Genomic DNA, 13,186 nt, shown 5'->3' with positions numbered 1-13,186 from the left:
GGGGCTGGTGTGGCCCCGAAACTGGTTTGAGCCGGGCTATGCACAGTGAGCACCGGGGTGCCACTTGCAATCACCTTCCTTTCAGCCCTGCCTACCTGGGATACACAAACCCTGTCTGGGATGGTGCTAACACCGCCCTCGACAGGAAACCCTTTGTCCAAGCTCCCCTCGCTGGAAGGTCTCCCAGCAGCAGGAGGTCAGACTTGTGTCTGGTGGCAGCATCCATTTTGTGATGCTGAGGCTTGAGTCAACTTTAACCGGGGTTCAAGGTTACTTCCATGTCGTGCCCCTCTAAAAGGGGGGAATGCTAACCCCGTCGCCAGAACTGGTGAGGGGTTCGTATTCCAAATCGTATGACACCTTACTCGACATGTGTAGGTGATGCGATGCCAAAGTTAGCAAATAACCGCGAGGGTTATAATGCATTTAAAAGTGGTTGGCCCGCGTCACCGTGGAACGGCTATTAGGACTTGGTTCCGCAAGCCGTCGACAGGCTCAGCTCGCGCCAGAGCACTGTCCCACATGATTCCCTGCACTCTGCCTTCAGGATTGATAAGGCCTGCCATAGGAGTGACTGATAGGAATCCATGTGTCCATTTTAGGGTTAGGTGTAGGTATACTACACCTACAGCAACGGGTGATTACACCACGTTGCCCCAGCTGTCGTGCAGCCAGTTGTGTCAGATTTGGGCGGCCATTCCAGGGGTGGCATAACACATGCTGCAGCCCCTGGTAGGCCCTGGGTACACCGATGCCCTGGATACCTGTGGTATGCTGAGACAGGGACTGACAAGGCGGCCCAGTTCCAATTGGTGGATGCACCTAGTGTACATGTGTGTTAATTTCGAGAGAGAACAGCTAGGCTGTGGGTCTGATTGGCAGGCCCACAGCCGGGGAAAGTCGTAAACCAATGAAGCAAAAGCAAAAAATCTGGGTGATCATAGGATTGCAGACCCTACTCTCCTACACACACAATTCAATATTCAACATTCCTTGGTGCTTAATCATCATTGAGATATACATGGGTTGTAAGAAAAGATGTTCATACTTTCAAATTGATGGAACTCATTTGTTTATATCTGCTGAAAGACTAAGCATGCCATTTACTTTGTGTTTTACTGATTACTGATAACACACAATTTTGGCATTTATAGTGTTAATAACTAGAGTTATATTCCCAGCTATTTGTGATGTTAAATTTGATCCATGTGTCAAGTTGGGGTTCTATAATGGTGAATCTTTGTATGAAGTGTCCTAAACCCGAAAACATTTCTACAAGTGAAAGTCTCTGATGGGTAAACACATAGGGACTCATTTTAGTTGTGCAGACAGTCAGCCAGCCCACTACCTCAGTGGAGGCTATAGCCTCTGCTTCCCTGGTAGCAGATTGCCCACCCAATTTAGGGATCTTCGGAATCCTGATTTAGATTTTGAAGCCTACAGTGGAACACACAGTGCAGTGTCTGAACTGTAGGAGATGGAATTTCCAAACAGGCAACCCTGTTGTTGTGATCCTGAAGAGTGTTTCTGTGTTGGGGTTGGTTTTTAAAACACGCAATCTTTGACCCCCTGTGGCGAGAGCCTTCTCACTACACGTTGAGGTCGCTGGTTTATGTCCTCAGCCCGGGACCGCGTCACATGGCAGTCCCAGGCATAAACACTTAGGATAGTTATCCTGCCCATAATACGTCCAGCTGCATGTCACTATGCCCTGCAGCCCAGTGCCAGACAGGGGGAACAACCTTTGCAACGCAACTTTTACACCGCACTACCATTACAACGAAACGTTTACAACGCATGCGATGTTACAACGCATGCTTTTACAACGCAAGTCTTTACATCGACTTGCACTAGATGGCGTGCTAACATTAGAAATAGTGTCGTTTACTATCCAAACACCTTCCCTACTGTAACGTGGACTGGAGTTAGAATAGTAAATTACACATTTCTAATGTCAGCACGCCATCTAGTGTATGTCGATGTAAAGACTTGCGTTGTAAAAGCATGCGTTGTAACATCGCATGCGTTGTAAAACTTTCGTTGTAACAGCATGCGTTGTAAAAGCATGCGTTGTAACGTCATACATCCGCCAGACAAGCCATCAGGTCAAGGCTTTGCACCAGCAGGCTCAACTGAGCTAGTTGGTGCAAACTCTCCTCTTCCCTCAATTCTAAATGGGGTAGAAGAACTGCAAGTTTTTTTCTGATACTCCACACCCGTCTAGCTCTGAATGAACCAGCATATCATTAATTTACTATGTTGAATTTGGAAACAATCAATAATAAAACACGATGATGTACGAACAAACAAGCTTAAGGAAGCCACAGTCATTATAGGAATATCTGACTTTGAGATGGTTTACTTACACAAAATCCATATGGGCAGTAAATGGGTGAATCAATGCCTAGGTCGATTGAAGCAATAATTATTTCGATGCCAGCGAAGATGGTGCTGACAATATTCATCCCCAAACAGGCTCTTATCTGTAATGAAAGGATGATGATTAGAATGGAAAGAATTGAGGTATCTCTAATAGGGAAGCTTGTTGCACTGAGAAACCGAACATGCAACTTCTGAAAGACTTCAAGCCCCCCCTGGAGCCATGTCTCACCATGGTCTTTGGACCAGTTGACCCGATTGAATTTATTTTAATACTAGCTTAACGTGGGCTTCGAGGTAGAATTGCAGATTGGTTTGCCACTTTTCTGTTTGGTTGTACATTAGAATCTCATGTTCAGAACTGTAGTCTGAGATAAATATAATGGCTTAAGTATTGCTTATGAGAGAGCAGTTTAGAAAATAATAAGACAATAATATAGTATATAATAAAAGTGCAGAATTAACATATAAGCGTTAATGAAAATAATGTGTGTACATGTATGAAAATGCAGTGAACAGTCATACTTACTCGTAATGCGCCTCAAATGGCTTAAGTACCCCTGCTTGAACAACTGACTTGTCTAAAGATGCTAAAGCACGCATACATTGTTTAATTCTTGACCTCTCTGGGAACATGCTTTTTTAATAAATATTAGTTGCGCAAATGTTTTTATATATTTCTGCAGGATGTTTCTATTTGATTTGTACAAAGATCACCGGTTTATTGTAAAACGCATTATACCCGAGGGTGTCAAACCAGAGGCTAATGAAGAGCCAGTACCAGAGAGACGACCACAACTAGCATCACAGAGAGGGGGAAAGCCAGGGTGTCACCTGCTTGCGGAAGGCGGCGTGGGAGGAAAGACTAACAGTATGGGTGCAAAGAATACTCCATAACTTGGCAGCAGATCGCCCCCCAAGCCTGGCTGTGCTACATCTTGGTATCTCCACCTTCCCGAGAGAGGCAGACCTTAGCTGTCTCTGAGGGGTGTACCAGAGGAAAGCTGTTTGCAGGAGCATTGGCCCTGATGCAGTATGAACTAGACAAAGAGCTTTGAAAATCACCCGCTTCCTGTCCAGCAGCCAGTGCAGGGAGTGAATGCCCTCTCTGAATGCCAAGCGTTTGGGAATATCCAGGGCAAGCCAAGGAGCCCCATTCTGGATAGTCTGAAGTTTATTAAGCATGGATATGTTAATATTAAAGTACAGAGAATTGCAGCAGTCAATGCGAGAAGTAATAACTGCAACTCTGAGCTCAGTTAGAATGGAAGAACAGACCTTTCTAAGAGTTTTGAGAATGTAAAATCAAGAGCTCACAGTCCCTTGAGCCATAATGTTAAAGGAAAGAGAGCTGTAAAAAACCCCTCACATTTTATGCCTCTGTAACAGGTAGAGGTAATGGGCGGCAAGACTCTGGCCACCACAATTCAGGCCTTACCAACAATTGCTCTCTCAAAAGCAAGATTTCTGTCTTATCGGCATTCAGTTTAAGCCAATTCTCTTTCATCCAGTTATTAATTTTGATCATACAGTGTTTAAACCTCGCAGCCACCTCCAGAATATCATTGGATATGGATACAATAATTAGTGTGTCATCCAGATATGAAAGTACACTGAAGCCGAAAGACCTAATCAACATCTCCAATGGGGCCAAATACAAGTTGAACAGTGTCGGTCTGAGAGAGGCACCCCAGAGGGTAGCTGGAAAGAGCTTGCCCTAAATTGACCACAAATCACAATATGAGATCTGTTAGTGAGAACGGACTCCAACAGGGTCAGAGCGGTGTCCCTCAACCCTGCCTGGCGAAGTCTGTAAACAAAGGGGGAGGGGGCACTGTGTCAAGCGCACAATAAAGATCCAGGAGCACCAAGATGGCAGCTCCTCCCTGATCAACTCAGCAACAAAAGAGATCCGTTGCTGCCAACAGTGCAGATTTTGTTCTATGGCCACCGCAAAACCCGTTCTGTGAAGGACCCAAGAGGTCCTGGAATGCCATAAATACTACCAGTTTCTGATTTGGAAGTTTTTCCAATATCTTGGCTAGTTCAGGTCGAATAGAGATAGGGCGTAGATTACTGAGATCTTCAGGATTACTGTAGCATTGATTTTTAAGAAGGACCACTATATGCTCTTTCCAGGATTGATGGAAAATGCCTGTTGAAATAATTTGATTGTAGACTTTCTCAAGAGAGAAAGCGATCTAGGAGGGCACGGATCCTCCGGAGAGCCAGATCTTAAATGTAGAAGAAGCTCCTGATTTGAGTAATGAAGAGTGCATAAATAAAGGTACAGCATTGAAAATCTTTTATCTTACTTGTTTTTCCAATGAATGCTGGATATGAAATGGGTTTTTTTCTTTTTGTCAATTCAAATGTTTCGATTTCTACATAGATCATTGTGAGCTAACGTACAAACCTCATATTTTAGAAGGCCAAAAGTATTGTTTAATACATTGGATAGTCGACCAGAAAAAGAGCCACATGAACTCAGAATCGCTACAATTTAGTTGCAAACTTAACATTGCTGCCTGTGAACTATTATATTCCAGTGAGAAGACGAGGAGTATCGTGTTCATAGGAGAGCATCAAACACTGGTTGGCTGATGGGGGATAGAAGGAGCAACATGGTGCAAAGCTTCAGAAGGTGGTGTATATATTAGTCCGTGTTCCTAGAGTAGGTTGTTACATATTTTCCAGACCCTTTTTTTCCAGATCCATCTTTACCCAGACCTAATGACACTTTGAGACTTTACTGAGTTTCTTGAACCTCTCTTCATGGGAAGTTCTGCTTTGCTATATTTCTGTTCTATATGAACTGAGTTAAATGTTGAAGGGTTTTGCTTTTCTCGTACTCTCTCAAACTAGAACTCTATATGGATTCTGACTGACTCCTTTCTCCCATATTCTTAGACTATAATAGGGATATTTTGCTATATAAAACAGGCTTAATGCATTTTTATTCAATTGTTAATATTGAAAAATACAATGTTGATGTACACCATGATATATGTAAGTATAAAAACGAATTTGCATCTCTGTCGTTGAATTCACCTGATATGACCTTCTCCTCAATCCAGAGTCAGAAATACATGGTCAGGCAGGCCCTGCGACTGAGGCCCCACGCAACTGATTGACAGATCAAGCATGACCTGGAAAACCCATATACATTCCACAGATAGGCAGCAACACTGCAATGGTCTCAGGAGATTAGCCCCAATAAAATATGTTTGGCCATAGGGGCATGAGTTTCCAAATATACCATAAAGTCACGTGTCACACTAAGCTTCGAACACACAGCCAGTCAGAGCACAACATGTACATTTCAGGCAGTGATCACGTGCTCCCCATGCAGGACATCTGGGCACCTACCCACTGGCCCTGCATTGTGTCCACGCAAGGTTGAGGCCCACCTGCGCTACTTATCAAGCCACAAGATTTATCGCCCTCTGACTAGGCCCGGATTTCTTCCTCCCAAGGAATGTATAAATCGTTTTATTACACTTCATGTAATGTATTTTGAGTTTATTTTATTTTAAAGGTTTTATAGAGTGCTCGCTAGACCCGGAGGCCTCAGAGCACTTTACATGAGTATTAAGACAGTCACGGCAAAAGACAATATTTCAAAAGCATGAATTAACAGGTTAACATAGGAGATATAGCTTGTGTTTACACAGATCTGATTAACAGATAGATAGAGATACATACCTATAAAAAGATGGATATGGGAGGACATATGTTTTATGAGATGGAGATAGGCATAAAGGGCTACAGGAAGTAAGTAGTTGGACATGATTAGGCAGGTGGGAGACAGGTGGGGGAAGGGGGTAATTTAGATGGGGAGGGAGTATGGGAGGGGGTGGGAAGGACTGAAAGAAGGAGCAGAGGAGAGCAGTGGGGGAGGGAGCAAATAGAGCAAGTGGAATTTAGAGGAAGGGGATGGGGAGACAGTAGTAGGGAGCCTAGATGGTGGAGGGGGAATACGGGGCGTAGGATTATGACCCCCAATATTTGTTGAGGAGGTGTGTTTGAGGTCTTTTTTAAATCTGATGTAGGAAGGGTTACATCGCAGGTCTTTGGAGAGGGCATTCTAGATGTTTGGGGCATTTCCAGAGAAGGAGCGAGATTGTGTGTTTTTCTTTTTTAGCAGGGGTGGGACGAGGAGGAGAGCGTTGGTGCTTCTTATAAGCCGAGAGCAGCCCGCTTTGCTGAGTTTATTGGAGAGGTACAGCGGGGTGTTTTGATCGAGGGCTTTGTGTGTAATGCAAGCAGTCTTGTAGGCGGATCTGCCTTCGATGTGAAGCCGTTTAACAGATTTAAGGACTGGCGAGATGTGGTCGAAACGTTTGCCGTCGGTGATGAGCCTGGCTGCAAGGTTAAGCACAGATTTGAGTGGAGCTAGGTGGATTTTAGGGATTTCAGTGACGATGGCGTTTCCGTAATCAATTTGCGAAATGACCATTGATTGGACTACTAGTTTAAAGTCATCGGTTGTAATAAAGGGTTTAATTTTCTTAAAATTATGGAGAGTGAAGAGGGCTCCTTTACCCGAATTGTTTATATGGAAGGTGAGGGTAAGATTATTATAGATGGAGATACCAAGAGATTTTACTGAATTGGACAGGGAGATTGAACAGTTGAGGGCATTGAGGTAAGGGATCCAAGTTTGGATTTTCTTAAGATAACGGAGAGTGAAGAGGGCTCCTTTAGCCGAAATTTCTATTTGGACGTTGAGGGTAAGATTATTATCGATGGAGATACCAAGAGATTTTATTGAGTTGGACAAGGAGATTGAACACTTGAGGGCATTGAGGTCAGGGATCCAAGTTTGGATGGGGAGAAGTTTGTTTTTAGGGGAGAAGAGAATGATTTCAGTTTGTTTATGATTGAGTTTGAGATGATTTGAATGGAACCAGGATTGGATCTTAGTCAGGTTGTTGTTAAGGTGTAGGACATCCTAGTGGGATTTAATCTTTTAGTAGAGTTGGGTGTTATCGGTATTGAGGTGGTAGTTGATTCCAGATTGTTTTAGAATGAGGGTGAGGGGTTCCATTAAGAGGTTGAAGGGAGAGAGAATAGATCCCTGGGGGACCCCAAGGGAGACCGGAGTGGGGTTAGATTGAATATGCTACTTACCAGTATGCATCTGTTCTTGGCATGTAGGGCTGCTGACATTCATATCTGTGCATAGATCGCCGCCTAGTGTTGGGTCCGGATGTTTGCACGTTGTTGTCCTGGAAGAGTCTTCGAAGTATCCTGGGATAGGTGACTCCTCCCCTGGACTACAGTGCGCATGGGCATCCTCTCCATCCTCAGATTGTTTTTCGCCATTGTGGCAGTGATGGAGTAGATACAGAAAGTGATGACCATGCTTACAGTAATTCTGAGAGCTGCAGCTGCTACAGGCGCCGGGGAGGAGGGAGGGTGATATGAATGTCAGCAGCCCTACATGCCAAGAACAGATGCATACTGGTAAGTAGCATATTCAGTTCGAGGCATGTGGGCTGCTGAATTCATATCTGTGCATAGAATGTATAGCAGTGCCCTCTATTAGCGGCGGCTACCAGTGCCAGCTGCAGCGGTCTGAAAAAGAGTTTTGAGAACAGCCTGTCCTACAGCTGCCAGCTGTTTTGATTGCACATCTACACAATAGTGTTTGGTAAATGTGTGTGTAGTGGACCAGGTGGCTGCTCTACATATGTCATGCAGGGGAATGTTTCCTAGAAAAGCCATGGAGGCCCCTAACTTACGTGTTGAGTGGGCTCGTGGGGAATAGTTAATGTGCGTTTTGCCTTTTGATAACAAATTTGAATACACTTAACTATCCATCTGGCTATCCCTGCTTTGGAGATGGCGTTACCTTTGTGGTGTGGGGCAAAGGCAACGAACAGTTGTTTTGTCTTCCTAAAGGGTTTAGTCCTGTCGATGTAGTACATGAGGGCCCTCCTTACATCTAGTGTATGGAGTGCTCTTTCCGCGACAGTTTGTGGGTTTTGGAAGAAAACGGGCAGTTCAATAGTTTGATTCATGTGGAACTGCGATATTACCTTGGGCATGAATTTGGGGTTGGTACGTAGTACGACCCTGTTGGCGTGAACCTGTATAAATGGCTCTTGAACTGTTAGTGCCTGGAGTTCACTAACTCTTCTTAAAGAAGTGATCGCTACCAGGAAAGCTACTTTCCAGGTGAGGAATTGAATCTCGCATGAGTGGAGAGGTTCAAAGGGTGGACCCATCAGGCGTGTGAGGACCAGGTTGAGGTTCCACATTGGAGCCGGTGGGTGGCTTGGTGGAATGACTCGTTTGAGTCCTTCCAAGAATGCTTTGATGGCAGGCACTCTGAATAGTGAGAGGTGCTGCCTGGTTTGCAGATAGGCTGATATTGCGGTCAAATGGACACGTATAGAGGTGTACGCCAGATTGCATCGGTATAGGTGTAAGAGGTAACAAATGATGTTTTGGATGGATGCGTCCAGCGGGTTAATGTCATTATTACTGCAATAAATGACAAACCTTTTCCATTTGGCTGCATAGCAAGCTCTTGTAGTGGGTCTCCTGGCCTCCTTGATGATGTCCATACAGTCAGGTGGCAGGTTGAGGTAGCCAAACTCTAGGACTTCAGGAGCCAGATTGCCAGGTTCAGCTGTTGCGGATCTGGGTGCTGAATCTCTCCATGGTTCTGCGTCAAATGCGCGGGTTTGATCCGCAGCCTTTGATGCGGCACCACGGAAAGTTCGAGGAAGGTGGTGTACCATGGCTGGCGTGCCCACGTAGGAGCAACTAGGACGAGTGTCAGGGAGTGTTGTCTGAGTTTGCGAGCCACCAGCGGTATCAACGGCGCTGGGGGAAAAGCGTACGCAAATCTGCCGGACCAGTTCATCCATATCGCATTGCCCTGCGACTGCGGATGTGGGAACCTGGCGGCAAAGCTTTGGCATTTTGCGTTTTCGCTTGTGGCGAAGAGGTCTATCTCTGGATGACCCCACTGCTGGAAGTACGGTTGGAGTACTGAAGGGTGTAGCTCCCACTCGTGCATCTGGTGGCTGTGTCTGCTGAGCAGATCCGCCATCTGGTTGTCCTTGCCCGGGAGGTGCTCTGCCATGAGGAACATGTTCCTCTGAATGGCCCACTTCCACATGCTCTGAGCCAGATGAGACAACTGTGGAGAGTGTGTTCCTCCCTGCTTCTGTATGTAGTACATGGCAGTCATGTTGTCCGTTCGGATCAACATGACTTTGTTGCACAGATGTACTTTGAATGCCTTCATGGCCAGGAAGATTGCCATCAGTTCCAGAAGGTTGATGTGCATCTTCTTCTGTTGTGTCGTCCATAGTCCCTGCACTGTGTAGTGGAGTAGATGAGCTCCCCATCCCTGGAGAGACGCGTCCGCTGTCAGTACTATTTGGGGAACAGGCTCTTGGAACGGTCGGCCCTTGCAAAGGTTTTGTGGATTCCACCAATGCAGAGAGTTGTATGCCCGACCGCTCACCAACACTAGGTCTTTCAACTGTCCTTGAGCTTGATTCCACTGACGTGCTAAGCACTCCTGAAGCGGGCGCATATGTAATCTCGCGTGGGGGACTATGAAGATGCAGGAGGCCATCATGCCTATCAACTGCATGAACACTCGCGCTGGAAGTAAGTGTTGGGGTTTGAACCTGGAGATCAGCATTTGCATGCTGTTGATCCTCACTAAATTTGGCTGAGCTGTGGCCGCCAGAGTGTCTATAGTCGCACCTAGGTACTGTTGTACGTGTGCGGGCTGGAGATGGGATTTCGGGTAATTTAGTGAGAATCCCAGACTGTGAAGGAGGTGAATGGTGCGGGACATGTGTTTGGCACATTGCTGGGCTGATTGTGCTTGAACGAGCCAGTCGTCCAGGTAGGGGTAGACGTGTACATGCTGCCTCCGTAGATGTGCCGACACAGTAGCTAGGCACTTCGTGAAAACCCTGGGTGCTGTCGTCACGCCGAAGGGAAGGACTTTGAATTGGTAGTGCTGCCCCTGAACAGTGAACCTGAGGTATTTTTTGTGTGAGGGGTGAATGGGTATGTGGAAATACGCATCCTTGAGGTCCAGCGTGGCTAGGAAGTCTCCCTGCTTGAAAAGCGGAAGGACTTGCTGGAGAGTGAGCATGTGAAAGTGCTCGGAAAGAATGTACCGGTTCAGGGGTCTTAGGTCTAATATAGGTCTGAGTGACCCGTCCTTTTTCGGTATTAAAAAGTAGAGGGAGTACACTCCCGTACCCTGCTCGTGGACGGGTACGACCTCTATAGCGCCTTTTAGAAGCATACTTTGCACCTCCTGCTGTAAGAGCGTTAAGTGCTCTGAGGACATAGGACGGTTTCTTGGAGGTATTGTGGGTGGAGTGGAGGTTAGCTCTAGACAGTAACCGTATTTGACAATATCTTTGACCCACCTGTCCGTGGTGATGGAGTTCCACGTGGACAGGTGTTATGTGGTCGGGAGGAAGGGAGAGGGCGTCACTGCTTGTTCTTGGGGGAGGATCTGGTGTTGCCGTAGCCGCGTCCTCTTCCCTTTGTACTGGAGCCACGATATCCACCCCGGGTGTTTTTATCGTAGGTGGTTTGTGTATTGCCCTTGTTGTATGTCTGCTGTGACCCCTGTCCTCTACCTGCTCCTCTATTTCCGGGGCGACGAAAGGAGCTACTCCGAAAGGACTGAGTCTGGAGAGCCCCCATGGACTTTGCGGTGTCCGTGTCCTTTTTTATTTTCTCAAGGGTGGTGTCAACCTCCGGTCCGAATAAATAGTCGGGGTTGACAGGCTGGTTGAGTATATTATTTTGCACCTCAGGTTTGAATCCGGAGATTCGCAACCAGGCATGTCGTCGCAGCATGACGCTTGTGTTTATGGCCCTGGCAGCCGTGTCTGCGGCATCTAGTGCACACTTGATGGAAGCATTTGTGAGTAGCTGTCCCTCTCTGATAAGAATTTCTGCACCTTCTTTGAACGGGTCAGGGAGATGTTGGAGTCAGGGAGATGTTGGAGATGTTGGAGTAGTTGCTCCAATGTGTCATAGTGCGCTCTATCGTAGCGAGCGAGGAGCGCTTGAGTGTTGGCTATGCGCCATATGTTGGCAGCCTGGGCGGCAACTCGCTTGCCAGAGGTCTCTAACACCTTGGACTCTTTGTCCGGGGGAGGAGCGCCACCTGTCGTTTGCGAGTGTGCCCTCTTGCGAGCATTCGCTACGACAATGGAGTCTAGTGGTAATTGGCCTCTGATGTAAGTAGGGTCCCCAGGCGCCGATCTGTATTTCTTATCGATCCTGGGGTTTATCACCCGTGCCCTGGTGGGTTCTTTGAAGATGTCCTTGGCTGGTTTGAGGACCCCTTTCAACATGGGCAGAGTTTTTACATGCCTTTCTGAGGATGCGAAGGTGTCTATAAGAAAGTCGTCCTCGACGGTGTCAGAGTGAAGCTGCACTCCATGATTATTCGCAGCACGTTCAATAAGAGCGTTGAACGCTGCAGTGTCCTCTGTGGGAGATGTTTTCGCCCCATAGAGTTGTGGGTCCTGTGCATCTAGAGGTGCACCTGGGTCTACAGGGTCGCCCCAAGTTTGATCAGGGTCCTGTTGGTCATCAGGGTCTATGTCTCCGTGGTAGGGGACTTGGTCACCCATGTAGTCCTCCCACGCATCCGTGTTGGAGTGTGTGGGAGAGAATGAGTGTGGATCCTGGTAGGGCGAGTTGAAAGATTCGCAAAGGACAGGTTCTGAGTCCACAGGCAGCTTTCTTTTTAATGGGATCCGGAAAGGGTCCAAAGGTGGCTCCGAAGTTATCCTCCGTAAATGGATAACCATCCTGCCGGTGTTGGCGTCGATGAGATGTGACGGAGACGTCTCAGCAGGTGTAATCGTGGTGTGGGTGACCCGTGTCCTGAGTTGGAACATTTTCGGGACCGTGGATGGAGGCAGGCCAAAAGTAATGTTGGCCGGCGCCGAAGAGGCTGCTGGAGCTTTTATTGGGCCGGAGCCCGACGCCTGGAGGACCGATTTTGTTTTGCTGCTTTGTGCTGCAACAGGTCGCACTTGGAGCGCCTTTGAGGCTTTAGCGCCGACCAGGTCTGTAGAGGCGGCCGTGGACTTTTTCGGCGCCGGTGGGTCATCGAGTCGAGGGGCCGTCGACGTCTTCGATGCATGAGGCTTTGGTGTTGCCGTGGAAGCGATGTGAGACGCAGCAGGCAGTGTGACCTTTGGTGTCGGAGTCGATGGCGTCGGCGCCGGGAGCCGAGCAGGTTTGGTGGCACCGAAGGCCTTTTTCTGTATGCCGACTCCGACGTCGGCCGCTTCAAGTTCGGCACCGAAGTCTCGCTTGGTGCGCTCGGTGCCGACGCGTTTCGCTGGCGTCGAAGGTGTGGAAGGCCTCGATCCGACCAGCGCCACTTTTGGTTTCGGTTTCAATTGAACCAGTGCAGCTTTCGGTTTCGAAGAAGGGAAACCAGCCGGTTTAGGTAATAATGCCTGCCGCTGACTGTCCGAGGCCGGGCCGGAGGGCGGGGCCGAAGAACTGCGGGATAGGTCTCGGGTAAGGCCCGAAGGCGATCCCTCGACCGGAGCCATAGACTGTGGCACTGGGCTCTCTTCAGTCTGAACGGGTAGGCCTTGCTCGTCATTGGAGCTACTCTCTTCGGCCCCTAAGGCCTCATCGTAGTCTCCTACCTCGGTGTCGTCTTCATCTCTGCGAAAGAGTGATTAGTCGACGTCGTCCGATCCGGAGTCGTGTTCGGAAACGGGACTGGAGGGTAGGATCTCCAATTCTTCGACATCTTCGGTCTCTGCGTCGAAGA

At 47.6% G+C, this 13,186-nt stretch overlaps 2 protein-coding genes across 6 annotated transcripts in view; one reads left to right on the top strand and one right to left on the bottom strand.

Annotated features, from left to right (window-relative positions):
• LOC146853834 (uncharacterized) overlaps window positions 1-13,186 on the top strand; it is a 218,191-nt gene that overhangs the window by 21,754 nt on the left and 183,251 nt on the right. The gene's annotated exons all lie outside the window — the stretch shown is intronic.
• LOC146853835 (membrane-spanning 4-domains subfamily A member 4A-like) overlaps window positions 1-13,186 on the bottom strand; it is a 293,969-nt gene that overhangs the window by 142,559 nt on the left and 138,224 nt on the right. For 3 of the 5 annotated variants that reach the window (XM_085651830.1, XM_085651831.1, XM_085651832.1), the window contains one exon: window positions 2,367-2,483. The exons of the other annotated variants lie outside the window; for them this stretch is intronic. In XM_085651830.1, coding sequence (XP_085507956.1) covers window positions 2,367-2,483 — 117 coding nt within the window. The remainder of the gene's footprint in view (window positions 1-2,366; window positions 2,484-13,186) is intronic. 5 annotated transcript variants of the gene reach the window in all.

This window comes from Triturus cristatus, chromosome 4_1 (genome assembly GCF_964204655.1).
Source record: "Triturus cristatus chromosome 4_1, aTriCri1.1, whole genome shotgun sequence".
NCBI lineage: Eukaryota > Metazoa > Chordata > Amphibia > Caudata > Salamandridae > Triturus > Triturus cristatus.
The sequence above is the reverse complement of the archived record's forward strand: the minus strand, read 5'-3'. Positions and strand labels throughout refer to the sequence as shown.